We start from the raw sequence: 14886 nt of genomic DNA on the forward strand, positions 1-14886 counted from the left end.
CTCGATTGTCACGACAACGAAAGAAATAACAAAAACTGTGTCACCGAGACCGAGTCCAATCAGCAACAACATTTAATTGGCTTATAATGCACCATGGCACTCAAATGTCTAACGTGCTAGGAAAATATGCTACACGGGTCGTATACGTAATACGCAACGGAACAGCAATGGAGTGCATAAGCAGTTGTTGTTTGGCGTTTTTCTATTAACATGCTGAAGAGCATGTAAACAAATCTGTTAGATTTATAGGATTAGACATATATAAAAGCTATGCATAGGCGAATTTTAAAAACACAAGATAAATAGTTCTCGAGTCGAGCGTGGGTTGGTAGGAGATACAGTTGGTTATAAGGACGCCTTAAGAAATCGTATAATCGTATAAGTTTGCCCATATAAGTTTTTCAGGGGACCAGAATTTTCAACGCAATAAGCGCAGGGACGCTATAAGCGGAGTCGCCATAACCGGATTCTACTGTATTACATACGCAGTTAAACTTTCCAGTAGCGAGCCAGGTTTCCAGATAAATACTTTAAAGCAATATGTTGTACATACCTCAGTGAAAATCTCTCTAGTTCTAATAATAATAAATTTGGAACCTTACTATTATTTTATGAATCAAAGTCTCAATAGAAATACAAAGCAAACGGCTTATGATAAAGAAACAAAAAATGCAAAATATAATCTACCTACAATATATTTCAACATATCCAACTGTCTCTATCCTTCCGATAATATATGTATTATAATATTTTATATTAATATAAAATTATATAATTATATTTTATATTATTATATAATTATAATGCACATAAACATTGCGAAATATCGATTATATCCTTGTGCTAGTTATTACATGTGGCAGGGCAAAGGTCACTGCCTGTTAGTCCTGCATGAAATGGTCCCAGACACAACTACCTAATGACACATGTTTAATCAAGAGGAATTTATTTGTATCAAATCAAGCAAAAGACAATCGTCTAACCAGCTGTGCAAGCACAACCGGGCGCATAAATATCCATTGGCCACACACACATACACACACACACAAATAGAGAGACATTGGAATTGGAAATTTGCAATTTAAATGGTTTAATGTCGCGCCAAAATAAATCAATACAGTGCCCAGGGCTCAGACATTAAGCTGTTGGTCGGCAAACAATAGCCTAAATAAATTGTTTAAGTGCTATCTAAATAGGTTCATAAACATGAATGATAGCTCGGATGAGGCGAGAGCAATACTACTGTCCCAGCTGTGCAAATGATAAAGCGCATATTTTCCATTTCTCTGTGTATCAAGGTGGCATAGTATCTGACAAATAGCATTGCGCTTGGGTATACCTCAGCGGCTGCATGCGAGAGCACAATCGAAAAACACGTAAGAATATTTGAGTCGGGCGTGCACGAATTCATAATACTCGTTCGTTGTAAAAGCTCACAGTTAAATTTGCTCGGAAATTCATTTACAATTTATTCCAACTACGATCCACTTGCAAAACTTTAATTCGATACAAATGAGTATAGACTCCACATTTTAATTCCCTAAATAGCTGAAAATCAATACACTCTTTTCGTAAGCTACGTGAACAAGTATAAAGACAAGATACAAGAAAAGCTTTGCATTCGAATGTATTCTTACAGCATAATGCACGTTCAGGGTCACTCATATGAAAGGTTTTTATTCCTAATACCGGAGCAGGGGCTTACATTACAATTTCTTGCTATAAATCGTAAACATTTCAGAAGTACACCTCAGTCGTAAGCTGTGAAGGAAACAAATAGATTTATTCTTTGACGCAACAACAGCTGAATGATGATTTCCTATAGAATTAGAAAAGTTTAAGCCGCAAAAGGACAAAAAGGAATACCTCTCGGCGCTCAGACGGACGGACAGGCAGACAGACAACGCTATAACGACGCAGCCTTCATTAAGAATATATACACTTTATGGGATCTGTCACGCCTCCAGCTGCCTGTTCCACGCATTATACCCTGATTTACCATTATCAATGGTTTTACCTTGACTAACGGCATTAAGAGAATTCCATAATTCCATAAGTGTCACAACGAATTATCTCCTATAAACTTTTAATATGAGGCCAAGTCTACATTGTTCGATATACCTAACATTTCTATGGATTCCTGTTTATTATGCAAAAGAAACACTTCAATCTGCCCAAAGTCGGTTCATAAACGAGCTCAGCCAGTATACGAAGGAATTGGAAAACAAAATTAATACAATTGAGGGGTAAATGAAGTATGGCAATAAAAATGATGGGATAATAACTAACTCTCTGATTTCTGAGCTAACAGCTTTCTGGCTGAAGTGCGTGCCAAGAGACAACAGTGGAGTCCAGACCCAGAGGCATATGTAGCAAATCCGTTAAACAGTTATGCGCTTATTCGACGCCTGCATGAGGATTGGAGTTATTTTGAGGCTTACATGAGCGAATCAGAGGGCCGAGCTCGAGTTGCGAACGTAAATAAGCTGATTGAGATGGAGTCACCCAAGGTGGAGGAGTTGGAGAAGGCAATGGAAGCACTTCTATACCTACAGAGCCACTATGATTTGGATGCGAAGCAGCTGGCAGAAGGAATAATCGATGGCAACAAGTATAGGTGAGTGAGAGGCTCTTGGGCTGAATATAATCTACAATAGACACACTTTCTAGTTTTCAACTAAGCACTCTCGATTGCTTTGCACTGGCTGAGTTCTGTCAGCAGAGATCCCGTCAACAATACGCCTTGGCCTGGCAGAAGGCAGCCCTGGAGCAGTTTATCTATGCTCAACATGCCGAGCTGTATGGTGAAGTATATCAACTGAGTGTCACTAATTTATATGGAATGTATGTCACAATGTTGTCTAACAGCGGTGAGTGGAAAAATTGTGTATATAGAATTATTTTAAGATAAATATCTTATAGGCAATATCGAGGAGGCTTTGGATGTGCTTAACAGCGTCGCCGATTCACACATTTCACTGTGGCTGCAGCGACGAGCTCTGCAGAAGTTTGGTCAGCAACTGAAAGCAAACAATCAGGTGAGTTGAGATAATAATGCAGATATTATTTATTGTGTCTTACTTGATTTTATTATGGCAGCACAAGCTCGAAGATTTGACGACAGCACAGCGCGGCTGTCGAGGTCAGTTTCCAGCTGTGAGTAAATTGTTCTGCTACTACAGTAATTCTACTGAACCCTTTCTTATGCTGGCACGCTTCAGAGTGGAGTTACTTAGCATGAAACCCTATGTGGCCCTATATCATAATGTCATATACGACAAAGAAATTGAGGAACTGCTGAACATAAGGCGAGACAGCAGCAAATATGATCGAACTGAGCAATATGCTAGCAAAACAATAAACTTAGAGCTGAATCATGTGCTTCATAATCGCCTTAGGGCTATGACGGGAATGAATATGGACTTTGGCAAAGATTTCGTGCTGCAGTACGACGGCTTGGCTGTAAAAGCTGAAAAGCAACAGGTAAATTATATGACATAAAATATATATCATTTCCAATCAAATCTAAAACTTTTAGCCTCGATCGGGCAGTCTAATAGCCTCCATTACGCTGTTCGTAAGTATTCTAAATACCTCTTTATAAATTTAATAAAAACTAGGCTACATTCTCCTCTATAGTTAAACGATGTACCGCAAGGTGGCGCCACTATATTTCCTGATCAGCAACTTTATATAAAACCAGAAAAGGGCGCCGCGCTGATTTCACATGGTTTAGAGGCGCAGCGACGCCTGAACTATTTCTCATGTCCCGTTTTGGTGGGCTGCAAGTGGAGTAGGCTTTAATAAACATATATATTTCATATAATAATTGCATTAATGGAATTCTTACACTTGCAGCTCTCACTCAGCGCATATAGATATGATTCTATGGACTCAACTACTCGTGTCCCTACAACAGTTGAACGATGATTAAGGGTCTCAATATCCATGACGTCGTCATCTGCAAAAACCTTTTCACAACACTCTAAAATTAGAAATGCATATTAAATTGGTTTTCTCAGTTGCAGGTGTATTTAATGTACCATGATTAATTTAGTTTAAGCCAAAACTTAGCTTAACTCGACTTTCCCAGTTAACAAACGTCCGACAATGAAGTTACACGTATCAATTTTGAGTCTCCTCGTCTTTCTGTTTGGCCCCTGCGTCAACTGTGATATAGATTACCATAGAGAGTACTACAGCAGCTCAATTGTGGGTCTAGTGAAACTCTTAGATATTGAGAACCAGTTCGTGCTTCGTATGAAAGAGTATGCCGAGGCGCTGGAAGAAAAGCTGGCAACGCTGAAGATGTGCGTGAAAACTAACCTAATTAATAATCGAAATTAAAATATTTAATATTTTATACAAAATTTTTAAAAATATTTACGAAATTATCTTGCCAGTTACCTGAAGACTCTGGAACGCAAGCGACCTCAATCCGAAAAAGAACAAAAACAGTACCTCTCCAATCCTCTGCACGAGTTTTCACTCGTTCGACGGTTGCGCCAGGACTGGCCCACACTTCAGAAGTACACAAAGCAGGAGGTGGGCGCAGGTAACCCAAAATCATAATCCGATATGAGTCGAGTCATATAAAGCTTTCATTACAATGCCTATGCAGAGCAACTGCAAGCCATGACAGAGCTCTTAGTCAAGGCGCCCAATGAGGACGACATGCTAGAAATGCTGAAGGGCATTGATCGCATCGAGTACATCTATGACCTCAATCCGATTGACATGTCACTAGGTAGACTGCAAGACAGGGAATTCGGGTAAGTTATTCGCTAGCTGCAGGCCCAGCTTACTATACAAACTCAAATGTGCCGCAGTCAAACGCTTTCCATACGAGACTGTCTGGCTCTGGCCCAATACAAATATGAGAAGAAGGATTATGGAGGAGCGTTTGCCTGGTACAGCATAGCTCTGAAGCGGGAGAGAGAGCCAAAGGCCTTTACCTATGACAAAGTACTGGGCACTGCACTAAACGGCGTGCGTGAACAATTTGCCAAGATGCGTTTTCTCAAAGGTAGGCGCAGTAGATTTTAGATCGAGATTCATATACAAACAACTATCACCTAGTCATGACCATGGAGGAGCCTTTGCTGAGTGACAAACAAGTGCGGGCCGAGGTTGAAAAGGCTCTCAACAAATCGAGCCCGGCCTTCGTGGACCACTTTGTGAACGAGATGCTGGAGCAGGAGGATGGTGGCGTATTGTGGCATGATAAGAAGTTGCAAGAGCCGTACTATTTGGGTTGCCGCGGAGGCTATCCCAAGCGCACGAATCTCCATTGTCGCTACAACACGACGACAACACCTTTCCTCAGGCTGGCCCCCTTTAAAATGGAGGAAGTCAGTCTTGATCCGTATATTGTCCTATACCACAATGTGATTTCCAACAGCGAGATCGAGGATATGAAGCAGCATGCAACTAACTTTGCTAACGCTTTTTCGAGACACCCATTTTTGAATGTAACTGATAAGCCGCAAATTGTGGCACGAATGCAGTGGATAAGAAAAATGACTCCATTCATGGATCGCATAAATCGACGCATCACAGATATTACTGGCTTCGAAGTCGATGAATTTAAAGCAGTGCAGATCGCCAATTACGGCATCGGCGGCCACTTTATGCCCCACTTCGATTACACAACGCCGGACCGTTTACGCATCGAAGACATTTACGGGCTAGGCGATCGTACGGCTACCATAGTATTCTATGTCTGTATTCAATATGGTTTAGTTAAGTCAAATTGAGCAGGTTTAATATATTTACCTTTTGTAGGCGAGCGAAGTACAGGGCGGTGCAACCGTCTTTCCCAACATTCAAGTTACAGTCCAACCGCAGAAGGGTAGCGCCTTGCATTGGTATAATCTATTCGATGACGACTCTCCGAATCCACTTTCACTGCATACTGCATGTCCTGTCATATCCGGTTCTAGATGGAGTAAGCTTTGCTTACATTTACAAATTGCCTTTAATAATATTTTATATCTTTTTATTTAAGCGCTGAACAAATTTATATATTCGGACTCTCAGCTCTTTAGGAAGCCCTGTCTGGCCAGGAATACTTAGCTAACGAAATAACGAAAAAAAAAAAAACACTATTGAATTAGAATAAATTACAGATATATATATTAATCACGAACATTGCTACTTCAGACATTACCTTTGTATCCGAATATTAATATATTAATATTAACTGTCTATTGAGAGTGTCTCAACCACTGGTTTATATGCATATCAGGCTGAGACATTCTACAGTCTACATATACATATATTCTTAAGCCCGATGATGGGTCCTGTAACCACGTTCCTCGTCAAGTGTTTTGCATAAATGGAATTCTTACATTTGCAACTCTCACTCAGACCATATAGATAGCATATAGATTCATGCTCATGCCTCAACAAGAATTGAACGATGCTTAAGGGTATCAATATCCATGCTATGCAAAAACATTTCTATAAGTCTCTAAAATTAGAAATGCATATTAAATCTGTTTTCGCAGTTGCAGATGTATTTAATGTACCATGATTAATTTAGTTTAAGCCAAAACTTAGCTTAACTCGACTTTCTCAGTTAACAAACGTCCGACAATGAAGTTACACGTATCAATTTTGAGTCTCCTCGTCTTTCTGTTTGGCCCCTGCGTCAACTGTGATATAGATTACCATAGAGAGTACTACAGCAGCTCAATTGTGGGTCTAGTGAAACTCTTAGATATTGAGAACCAGTTCGTGCTTCGTATGAAAGAGTATGCCGAGGCGCTGGAAGAAAAGCTGGCAACGCTGAAGATGTGCGTGAAAATTAACCTAATTAATAATCGAAATTAAAGTACTTAATATTTTATACAAAATTTTTAAAAATATTTACGAAATTATCTTGCCAGTTACCTGAAGACTCTGGAACGCAAGAGACCTCAATCCGAAAAAGAACAAAAACAGTACCTCTCCAATCCTCTGCACGAGTTTTCACTCATTCGACGGTTACGCCAGGACTGGCCCACACTTCAGAAGTACACAAAGCAGGAGGTGGGCGCAGGTAACCCAAAATCATAATCCGATATGAGTCGAGTCATATAAAGCTTTCATTACAATGCCTATGCAGAGCAACTGCAAGCCATGACAGAGCTCTTGGTCAAGGCGCCCAACGAGGACGACATGCTAGAAATGCTGAAGGGCATTGATCGCATCGAGTACATCTATGACCTCAATCCGATTGACATGTCACTAGGTAGACTGCAAGACAGGGAATTCGGGTAAGTTATTCGCTAGCTGCAGGCCAAGCTTACTATACAAACTCAAATGTGCCGCAGTCAAACGCTTTCCATACGAGACTGTCTGGCTCTGGCCCAATACAAATATGAGAAGAAGGATTATGGAGGAGCGTTTGCCTGGTACAGCATAGCTCTGAAGCGGGAGAGAGAGCCAAAGGCCTTTACCTATGACAAAGTACTGGGCACTGCACTAAACGGCGTGCGTGAACAATTTGCCAAGATGCGTTTTCTCAAAGGTAGGCGCAGTAGATTTTAGATCGAGATTCATATACAAACAACTATCACCTAGTCATGACCATGGAGGAGCCTTTGCTGAGTGACAAACAAGTGCGGGCCGAGGTTGAAAAGGCTCTCAACAAATCGAGCCCGGCCTTCGTGGACCACTTTGTGAACGAGATGCTGGAACAGGAGGATAATGGCGTATCGTGGCATGATAAGAAGTTGCAAGAGCCGTACTATTTGGGTTGCCGCGGAGGCTATTCCAAGCGCACGAATCTCCATTGTCGCTACAACACGACGACAACACCTTTCCTCAGGCTGGCCCCCTTTAAAATGGAGGAAGTCAGTCTTGATCCGTATATTGTCCTATACCACAATGTGATTTCCAACAGCGAGATCGAGGATATGAAGCAGCATGCAACTAACTTTACTAACGGACTTTCGAGAAACCCATTATTGAATGTAACTGAAAAGCCACAAATTGTGGCACGAATGCATTGGGTGGAAAAAATGACTCCATTCACGGATCGCATAAATCGACGCATCATAGATATTACTGGCTTCGGAGTCGATGAATTTAAAACAGTGCAGATCGCCAACTACGGCATCGGCGGCCACTTTATACCCCACTTCGACTACACGACGGAGGGCCGTGTGAGCATCAATGACACTTACGGGATAGGCGATCGTACGGCTACCATAGTATTCTATGTTTGTATTCAATATCAAACTGCTTTATATTGGTCGAATTGGGGACTTAAATATATTTACCTTTGTAGGCGAGCGACGTGCAGGGTGGTGCAACCGTCTTTCCCAACATTCAAGTTACAGTCCAACCGCAGAAGGGCAGCGCCTTGCATTGGTATAATCTATTCGATGACGACTCTCAGAATCCACTTACACTGCATTCTGTATGTCCCGTCATATCCGGTTCTAGATGGAGTAAGCTTCGCTCTTACATTTAGAAATGGCTTTTAATAATATTCTGTCTTTTATTTTAGCACTAACCAAATTTATACATTCGGATGCTCAGCTCTTTAGGAAGCCCTGTCTGGCCAGGGTAGCTCAGCTAAGGAAATAAAAGAAACAATAAAAATAAATACTTTTTAATAAAAATATAATTGCAAACATATATATTCCCAATATTGTATTAGATATGTTCTACATCAAGCTTTACCTCTCTGAAGCAATAGAGTAACTGCTGCCCATTGAGAGTGTCTCAAAGGCTGATGGTGTACAACGAGTATGATGATAAATCGCCTAAGTACGTACCTTCAAGTCTGTTGAGTCCATCTTGGGCATCTTCACATTCGGTTTGTTCAATGCAAGAATGAGTCACTTGTTCGAGATCGAACATAGGTAGATAGCACAATTTAGCTTCAGTCTGAGAGCTATATAAAACCGAGTCTGGGGCGTAACTCACTCAGTCTCATTTCTGGTCTCGTGTTAGTCGGATCATTGCATTACTTTCATTATTTTAATTGCTGATATAATAAAGTTGATACAAGAAATGTTAGTTTAATATTAATAGAATTAATAAAATAAATAAATATTAATTTATGTCAATGGAAATGTTAAATAATAAAAATCTTGATGTTAATTACAAGACAAATATACTCTGTTAATATAACATTTTATTGCTATGTTAATGCAAAATGTTAAAGTTTAATATTTATAATTTAGCGTTGTGCATATAAAATAATTTTATATGAGTTTTCAAAATTAATGCTAAATGGTGTAATGTTAAATATAATTAATGTAAATTTTAGGTGTTTAATATGTTTAATACTAATTACATTATGTAAAAAAATTAATGTTATGTGCTAAATGCAATTCTAAAAATCTTTGACAATTGTTCATGTTAATCATTAAAATTTTATTTTTTTCTATATATAAATTTTCAAGCAGAAAACAAATTGTTAATATTATCCAATAAAATATATTCCCCATTAAAAGAAGGAAGAACAACATACTCTAATCTGGCATTAGTATAGAAATTGATTGACCACTTCTGTTACCTAGGGTATTACTTAGTCGAAGAGATAACACTTCCTACTAAAATATGTTGAAATCGTTCAAGGTTTCTGGTCACGCTAAGACTAATGCATGAAACATAGTAGTCTATTTAGTAATAGACCATGGAAACAAAATACTGTTAGTTGAAATATGTCATAGAGTGAACGCTCGTCCAAAGACATATAATACAATTGGAATAGTTTCTAGGGCTGAAAATGACGTGGTTTTTCATATGTTTTATAATATTACAGTCAGTTTTTTGCAATGCAGAAATGCAGAAAGAAAACGAAATATTTCGGTACAGCGGATCTGATGGGAACATGGTTAAGTTGTTGAAGCTGGAAAATAAACTAAGAAAAAACTTGGAAGTCATTGGCAAGGACTTGCAGGATAAGCTAAATATGATAAAGCTGTAAGTGCAAGTGCAACTGCAAAAGTCACTTTCGGAAATAGTTACAAAATCCACTTACTCCCAGCTACCAGACGATGTTAGAGCATATTCCGCTGACTGGCCTCAAAAAGCAAGAGGAGTATGTTGCAAATCCTCTTAACGCATTTGCATTGCTGAGAAGGCTACAACAGGACTGGCCCAAATGGCTGGCATACCTTGGCCATCAGACCAAAATGGAAAAGATGCAAAAGCATCTGGAGCTGGTGCCAAGCGAGAAAGACTTGCAGGCAGCTGTTGAGGGCTTATTGCGCATTGAGAGTGTCTACAATCTGGAGACATCTCACATGGCCAAGGGCTTGCTGCTCGACACGCAATACAAGTGGGTGATGGCTGGATGACATGGAGCAGACAATTTTAAGAATAGAAATGAAAGGTGTTTTTTTCTTTTTCGATTTCCATTCAGCTCGTATCTTACAACACCCGATTGCATTGCCCTGGCGGAAAGACTCTTCAATGATACAGAATATGCCAGATCCTCGCATTGGTATCGCACAGCGATGCGACTATACAGACAGCCGTATGACACTCTATTCAGTCGCGTGCTAGGTTTGAAGCGCAAAAAGCTAAACAGAATGTATGCCCAGGCGATTATCAACGAGCGTAAGCAGAGACTTGAGTAATCATTGTATATACTAAATATAATTGCTCTTTAACAGCGGATAACACGAAGACACCGCCACCGGATGGCATCGATCCCAGCTGGCAAGAACTGGCTGAAAAAATGACGAAGAATGCCATTCGTGAGAGCAGCAGCGATAAAATCACTCACATGGTCGATAAGTATCTGGCGGTAGATGAGAAAATCTACATTAATCTGCGAGCCAAGTACAAGCCACGACCCAAGGCCATGGAGAGAGCGTGTCGCGGTCTCTGGCCGGAGCGGAAGACGGATCATTTAAGCTGCCGCTACGTCTACGAGAATTCAGCTTACTTGAAGCTGGCGCCAATGAAGCTGGAGCAGTTGAGTCTGGAGCCCTTGGTGCAGCTCTATCACGACGTGCTGTATGATAGTGAAATTAAAGCCATTAAGAATATGTCAGTTCCTGAAGCCAAAGCCAAGAGGGTGGAACTTAACATAAATCAGAGAGTTGCTGATATGACAGGCTACGGCATGATGGAGCATAATAAGCTGCACGTGCTCAACTTTGCCCTGGGCCAAGGCGCCGACACGAAAAGCTGCAAAGCGCGCGCCGATCGCATAGCCACAGTTGTCTTCTATGTAAGCAGAGAGATAGCAGGATTACTATACAATCATAATAATTAATATAATATATTCTATTATTTACCCATTCAGGCGAATGACGTTGCTATCGGTGGCGCAACAATTTTTCCAAAACTGCGACTTCTGGTCCAGCCGAGGCGTGGAAACGCCCTGCTGTGGTACAATTTGAATGCAGACGGTGCAGCAGATCCCTTGGCAAAGCATGCTGTGTGCCCGGTGGTCCTGGGCTCCAGATGGGGTTGGTTCAATGCAACTACAAGTATATATATGTAGCTAGATTAACCATGCTTAATATTCAATTACAGCCATTACGAAGTGCATGGAGCAGGAACAGCGGCGGCCGTCCAAGAAGCTCTGCCTGGCCTGAACAGATATATAGATGCCTCTGAAAGATAAGAGTAATGCTAATAAACAGCTCAATGCTTACAAAAGTGGAACAATGCTCACCCTCTCTCTCTCTCTCTCACTGTCTCGCTCTATCTCCTCCGTTTTTTCGCTGTCATGTTTGCCATAAAAATTGCAAGCGTCACTAGATTCGGAACAAGGCAAGGGTCGCGGTATGTGCGGGGATGCTGTGGAGGGGCCAAGTCGCGTCGCGTCGGCTGCTATCTGCTGCTCTATCGTAAGCTTATGTGCTTGCCCCAAATACCATTTAGCGGAAGTGCACACTTCAGTAATGGAACGGGCGACGCAAAGTGCCAGAGAGGACAAGCACAATGAAAGGCGGCGCATTGACAATGGCGCTCACGCGAGATGCTTCAAGAGAGAAACAACATTCATTTTTCACCCGACAACAAACAGAGGACACAAGCACACACACACACACACAGACACACATATTGGGGCGCGTAAAGGATGCGCTCAACTGATTTTATATGCGTTGGGGGCAACTGTTGACTGGCCATGAAACTTTTCATGAATATTTTAAGCAATTGCATAATTTACAATTGCAGCAGCGAGTAGCAGGCGCAACAGCGGCAACTCCTCGAGTCTCGAGTCTCGAGTCGGCGAAACTAATTGCCAAGATTACGGCAAGCTGAATGCAATGGTCTAACGGGCGTGGCTGGCAACTCAAATAGCAGCACTAATTGGAAAATTTTCAACTGCATTTGCCGCCCCGCGTTGCAGCTCTTAAATAGTGCTAATACTTGGTTAAGTTATTGGCCCGCCGCCGAAAACTTACAATGGGTCGGACGGACGGACAGACAGGCAGTGAGACGGGCGGAGAGACAGGCAGGCAGACAGTCAAGCTGTCGGCTGTGAGTGTTGCGGCAAATAAAATCAGCATGAATGCAATTGTGCAGCTCACTCGCCAGAGAACCCGAGGCAGCAAAAAAGGAAAAGCGAGACAAGCGAACAGACAGACCCAACAGGACAACGGAAATTAGACACGAAGCCAATGCCAGTTGGCGCGGTTTGAGGGGGTGGCAAGGCAAGCGTGGGGGATCCACGGCAACTGCAACAATGAAAGCGAACTGCGGCCTGGCAGCTCAATTTAGTTGTATTAGTAGTAGTAGTATTATTCTAGTGGTAAATACATATATAGAATAAAGATATCAAATGACAGTTGGGGAGTATGCATATGGGAGAACATATAAAGTTACCTAGATTAACTCACTGAAGCGAGCTAGGCAGCATTGATAAGAGAGCAGCTCCTACAGTCAAATAGAAAATTTCACATATAATTATTATAATTTTTAAGAAGTTAATATTAAAGGAACTTCCCAGCTTACAATGCTGTCCTCCTAATTAAACGAAATAGTCTTATGCTACATACAAACATACTTATATCTAGAGAAAATAAAAGCTTGACTTGACCTGACCTGTTGAGTGGAAGTTTGCTGTTGAAAAATATTGCTTTAAAACTTGGCCAGAAGCAGCAGCAGCAGCCGACACGAGCAGACACTTGAAGGCCTCAGTTGCAGAGAGTTGAGACCAAATCAAGGGAATCCATTGAATGGCTTTGCAGCAAGCTGTTGAGATAAGTACGAACTTCAGTTGCCAACAAACCGATGCAGATGCCCTGCTAAGCATAGCCCCGAGACATATCTATACATACAAGATGTTTCAGACAGCAGCAGCAGCAGCAGCAGCAGCAGCAGCAACAGCAGCAGCAGCTAGATTGGTGGTTGCAGTTGGCCAGTTGGACACTGGGGAGGCATTGTAAGACGATTTGAACTTTTAAGTGATTGAATTGTTATCGGCGACATGAATTTGTTTGCCAATTTGACTGATGGCGCCCCGGGAACGGTACTATTGAATGCGATAATGGTGCACAGCGAATAAGTTAAGCGCAAACTGCTAGCAAATTACGCCAGATCTGTGCCCAAGAGTCGTTTAAAGCAAAGTGTTGCAGGCCTTTGTTAGTTAAGGCTCTTCCTGCCAACTGAGTGCTTACTGTGTCTATCACCTGACAACAGAGAGAGAATGAGAGAGAGAGAGAGGGATTAAATCGTTGCAGGCGTTAGCAACAAGACGTCACTTACTTGATGCCAACTCACGGCTGCCAACTACTGCCTTAGCTGCGCTCTTTGCCACATCTGCCATATGGCATATGCCATATGCCACATGCAACATGCAACATGCAATCATGTCAAGTTGCTGCTGCTACTTACGCGCCCGCATGCTTCTTGCTGCCAGCTTATGTGGAACTTACTGCGAGCCAAGCTGTCGACGACATTGAGTACTTCATAAATGTCATACTCCAAGTGTTTGTGTGTGTGTGCAGGTGTCTGGCGTTGTTTAAGCCCAACCGGCGTCGCTCTGCCTGCCGCAGACGTATTAAGTCAATGGGACATGGATTAATAGCACAGATTTGGGTGTGCACTAGAACTATGTTATATTTAATGTTAATCTCAGGTAATACAAGATCGTGTCCTAGCATGAATACATATTAAATGTACGTTCTTTTTGTTCTTTTGTTAAAATACTAATCAATTGCGCCGAGTCTCAAACTCAGCTACAAATCGTCGCCGTCATTCGGCAAGCAGGCATCTTCCATCTTGCGAATTTGTGCCCAGGACAATTTGGATACCTTCACCTCTGCGGTGGGTGCAAAGCAGTATGGGCACTGGCGAAAGTCCATCAGAAAGTAATCCTGCACACAGAGATTACAACATTTGACCATTAATTATGGCTCTCAACCCAACTCAATAAAAGTCAATGTAAACATACCAATGGATGCTGCTTGCAGCGCTCGTTAATGCGCCCATGGAAATAATGATGGCAACGCCCGCATTCGAACGCCTGTTGGGGGCGATTGCAGATGCAGGGATGCACTTCATACTTGTAATCGGCCGGCGGATCATATTTCAATTTCTTGTCAGATCCATTTTGCTTCTGCTCGCCTTTGTTGGTGTTCCTATCTTGGTTCTTATTGGCGTCATATTTGTAGTCGACGTTCTTGGTATTGTTGTTGTTGTTGAAGTTCTTGGTGTTGTAGTTGTTGTTCTTGTGATTGTTGATGTTCCTGGTGTTGTTGTTGTTATTTTTGTTCCAATATTCGTTCTTGCCGTTCTTGTTGTTCCCGTTGTTGGCATTGGTCCAGTTCCTATCGTTGTTATTGTAGTCGGGATTTCCGAATTCCCAGTTCATCTTGTCGGAAATTATTGCTTCTGTCAGCAGTTAACTAAAAAAAAAAAAAAACTAAAAACACTTCACATTTACATAAATTCAGTTTAACTTAAAAAAAAGTCAAGAAG

General features: G+C 41.5%; 5 protein-coding genes and 1 long non-coding RNA gene across 6 annotated transcripts; 4 read left to right on the forward strand and 2 right to left on the reverse strand.

Moving 5' to 3' along the window:
* Positions 1-1519: 1519 nt before the first annotated feature.
* On the reverse strand, positions 1520-6668 carry LOC149269354 (uncharacterized). The gene is made up of 5 exons (XR_016269746.1): positions 6531-6668; positions 4044-6472; positions 3851-3985; positions 3082-3782; positions 1520-3020 (listed from the first exon to the last, which is right to left on the reverse strand). It is a non-coding gene; the product is annotated as an uncharacterized LOC149269354 (long non-coding RNA).
* Positions 2092-4021, forward strand: LOC149269355 (prolyl 4-hydroxylase subunit alpha-2-like). The gene is made up of 8 exons (XM_089467029.1): positions 2092-2246; positions 2312-2617; positions 2671-2870; positions 2923-3038; positions 3100-3483; positions 3539-3577; positions 3640-3793; positions 3859-4021. Exons 1-8 carry the CDS (start codon positions 2092-2094, stop codon positions 3876-3878), a joined length of 1374 nt encoding a protein of 457 aa, XP_089323155.1. The 3' UTR covers positions 3879-4021.
* Positions 4111-6207, forward strand: LOC149269356 (prolyl 4-hydroxylase subunit alpha-2-like). Its single transcript, XM_089467027.1, has 7 exons — positions 4111-4310; positions 4404-4555; positions 4622-4772; positions 4830-5026; positions 5080-5720; positions 5785-5947; positions 6008-6207. The coding sequence occupies exons 1-7, from the start codon at positions 4111-4113 to the stop codon at positions 6073-6075; spliced, it is 1572 nt and encodes a 523-aa protein (XP_089323153.1). The 3' UTR covers positions 6076-6207.
* LOC149269357 (prolyl 4-hydroxylase subunit alpha-1-like) lies at positions 6598-8628 on the forward strand. The gene is made up of 7 exons (XM_089467025.1): positions 6598-6797; positions 6891-7042; positions 7109-7259; positions 7317-7513; positions 7567-8207; positions 8276-8438; positions 8498-8628. Exons 1-7 carry the CDS (start codon positions 6598-6600, stop codon positions 8575-8577), a joined length of 1584 nt encoding a protein of 527 aa, XP_089323151.1. The 3' UTR covers positions 8578-8628.
* A 1005-nt stretch (positions 8629-9633) lies between these two features.
* On the forward strand, positions 9634-14837 carry LOC149269358 (prolyl 4-hydroxylase subunit alpha-1). The gene is made up of 6 exons (XM_089467028.1): positions 9634-9924; positions 9989-10282; positions 10367-10563; positions 10620-11182; positions 11258-11423; positions 11491-14837. The coding sequence occupies exons 1-6, from the start codon at positions 9728-9730 to the stop codon at positions 11550-11552; spliced, it is 1479 nt and encodes a 492-aa protein (XP_089323154.1). The 5' UTR covers positions 9634-9727; the 3' UTR covers positions 11553-14837.
* On the reverse strand, positions 13983-14779 carry LOC149269359 (uncharacterized). Its single transcript, XM_089467043.1, has 2 exons — positions 14360-14779; positions 13983-14282 (listed from the first exon to the last, which is right to left on the reverse strand). Exons 1-2 carry the CDS (start codon positions 14777-14779, stop codon positions 14145-14147), a joined length of 558 nt encoding a protein of 185 aa, XP_089323169.1. The 3' UTR covers positions 13983-14144.
* Positions 14838-14886: the final 49 nt, after the last annotated feature.

Source organism: Drosophila arizonae, chromosome 4 (genome assembly GCF_054131065.1).
Source record: "Drosophila arizonae isolate 15081-1271.41 chromosome 4, UAZ_ARI_1.0, whole genome shotgun sequence".
Taxonomy (NCBI): Eukaryota; Metazoa; Arthropoda; class Insecta; order Diptera; family Drosophilidae; genus Drosophila; species Drosophila arizonae.

Bases quoted from the DNA above. Each gene is read 5' to 3' on its own strand.
- LOC149269356 (XM_089467027.1), top strand. From the start codon at position 4,111: ATGAAGTTACACGTATCAATTTTGAGTCTCCTCGTCTTTCTGTTTGGC. The intron at 4,773-4,829 runs GTAAGTTATTCG...AATGTGCCGCAG, and splicing joins CTGCAAGACAGGGAATTCGG to TCAAACGCTTTCCATACGAG. The intron at 5,721-5,784 runs GTCTGTATTCAA...TACCTTTTGTAG, and splicing joins CGGCTACCATAGTATTCTAT to GCGAGCGAAGTACAGGGCGG.
- LOC149269355 (XM_089467029.1), top strand. From the start codon at position 2,092: ATGAGGCCAAGTCTACATTGTTCGATATACCTAACATTTCTATGGATT. The intron at 2,871-2,922 runs GTGAGTGGAAAA...AATATCTTATAG, and splicing joins CACAATGTTGTCTAACAGCG to GCAATATCGAGGAGGCTTTG. The intron at 3,484-3,538 runs GTAAATTATATG...TAAAACTTTTAG, and splicing joins TAAAAGCTGAAAAGCAACAG to CCTCGATCGGGCAGTCTAAT.
- LOC149269357 (XM_089467025.1), top strand. From the start codon at position 6,598: ATGAAGTTACACGTATCAATTTTGAGTCTCCTCGTCTTTCTGTTTGGC. The intron at 7,043-7,108 runs GTAACCCAAAAT...ATGCCTATGCAG, and splicing joins AAAGCAGGAGGTGGGCGCAG to AGCAACTGCAAGCCATGACA. The intron at 8,439-8,497 runs GTAAGCTTCGCT...CTTTTATTTTAG, and splicing joins CATATCCGGTTCTAGATGGA to CACTAACCAAATTTATACAT.
- LOC149269359 (XM_089467043.1), bottom strand. From the start codon at position 14,779: ATGAACTGGGAATTCGGAAATCCCGACTACAATAACAACGATAGGAAC. The intron at 14,283-14,359 runs GTATGTTTACAT...CTCTGTGTGCAG, and splicing joins GCTGCAAGCAGCATCCATTG to GATTACTTTCTGATGGACTT.
- LOC149269358 (XM_089467028.1), top strand. From the start codon at position 9,728: ATGACGTGGTTTTTCATATGTTTTATAATATTACAGTCAGTTTTTTGC. The intron at 10,283-10,366 runs GTGGGTGATGGC...ATTTCCATTCAG, and splicing joins CTGCTCGACACGCAATACAA to CTCGTATCTTACAACACCCG. The intron at 10,564-10,619 runs GTAAGCAGAGAC...GCTCTTTAACAG, and splicing joins CCAGGCGATTATCAACGAGC to CGGATAACACGAAGACACCG.